We start from the raw sequence: 271 nt of genomic DNA, 5'->3' as shown, positions 1-271 counted from the left end.
GGCGAGCCGCCGCTCAGCACCAGCAAGTCCATCCAGGTGCGGGTGAGCGACGTGAACGACAACGCGCCGCGCTTCAGCCAGACCGTGTACCAGGTGTACGTGAGCGAGAACAACGTGCCCGGCGCCTACATCTACGCCGTCAGCGCCACCGACCGCGACCAGGGTGCTAACGCCCGCCTCGCCTACTCCATCCTGGAGACCCAGATCCAGGGCATGTCCGTCTTCACCTACGTCTCCATCAACTCCGAGAACGGGTTTCTCTACGCCCTCC

The 271-nt window shown here is 64.6% G+C and overlaps 1 protein-coding gene across 1 annotated transcript in view; it reads left to right on the top strand.

The window, feature by feature from the left end:
* Positions 1-271, top strand: part of PCDH10 (protocadherin 10) — a 35,143-nt gene that overhangs the window by 2,155 nt on the left and 32,717 nt on the right. The window contains exon 2 of the mRNA XM_017736887.1: positions 7-264. Within this exon, the coding sequence (XP_017592376.1) occupies positions 7-264 (258 nt within the window). The remainder of the gene's footprint in view (positions 1-6; positions 265-271) is intronic.

The sequence above is a fragment of the Corvus brachyrhynchos genome, unplaced genomic scaffold (assembly GCF_000691975.1).
Source record: "Corvus brachyrhynchos isolate BGI_N302 unplaced genomic scaffold, ASM69197v1 scaffold105, whole genome shotgun sequence".
Classification (NCBI taxonomy): domain Eukaryota; kingdom Metazoa; phylum Chordata; class Aves; order Passeriformes; family Corvidae; genus Corvus; species Corvus brachyrhynchos.
Note: the sequence above shows the minus strand (reverse complement) of the source record. Positions and strands in the feature narration are given on the sequence as shown.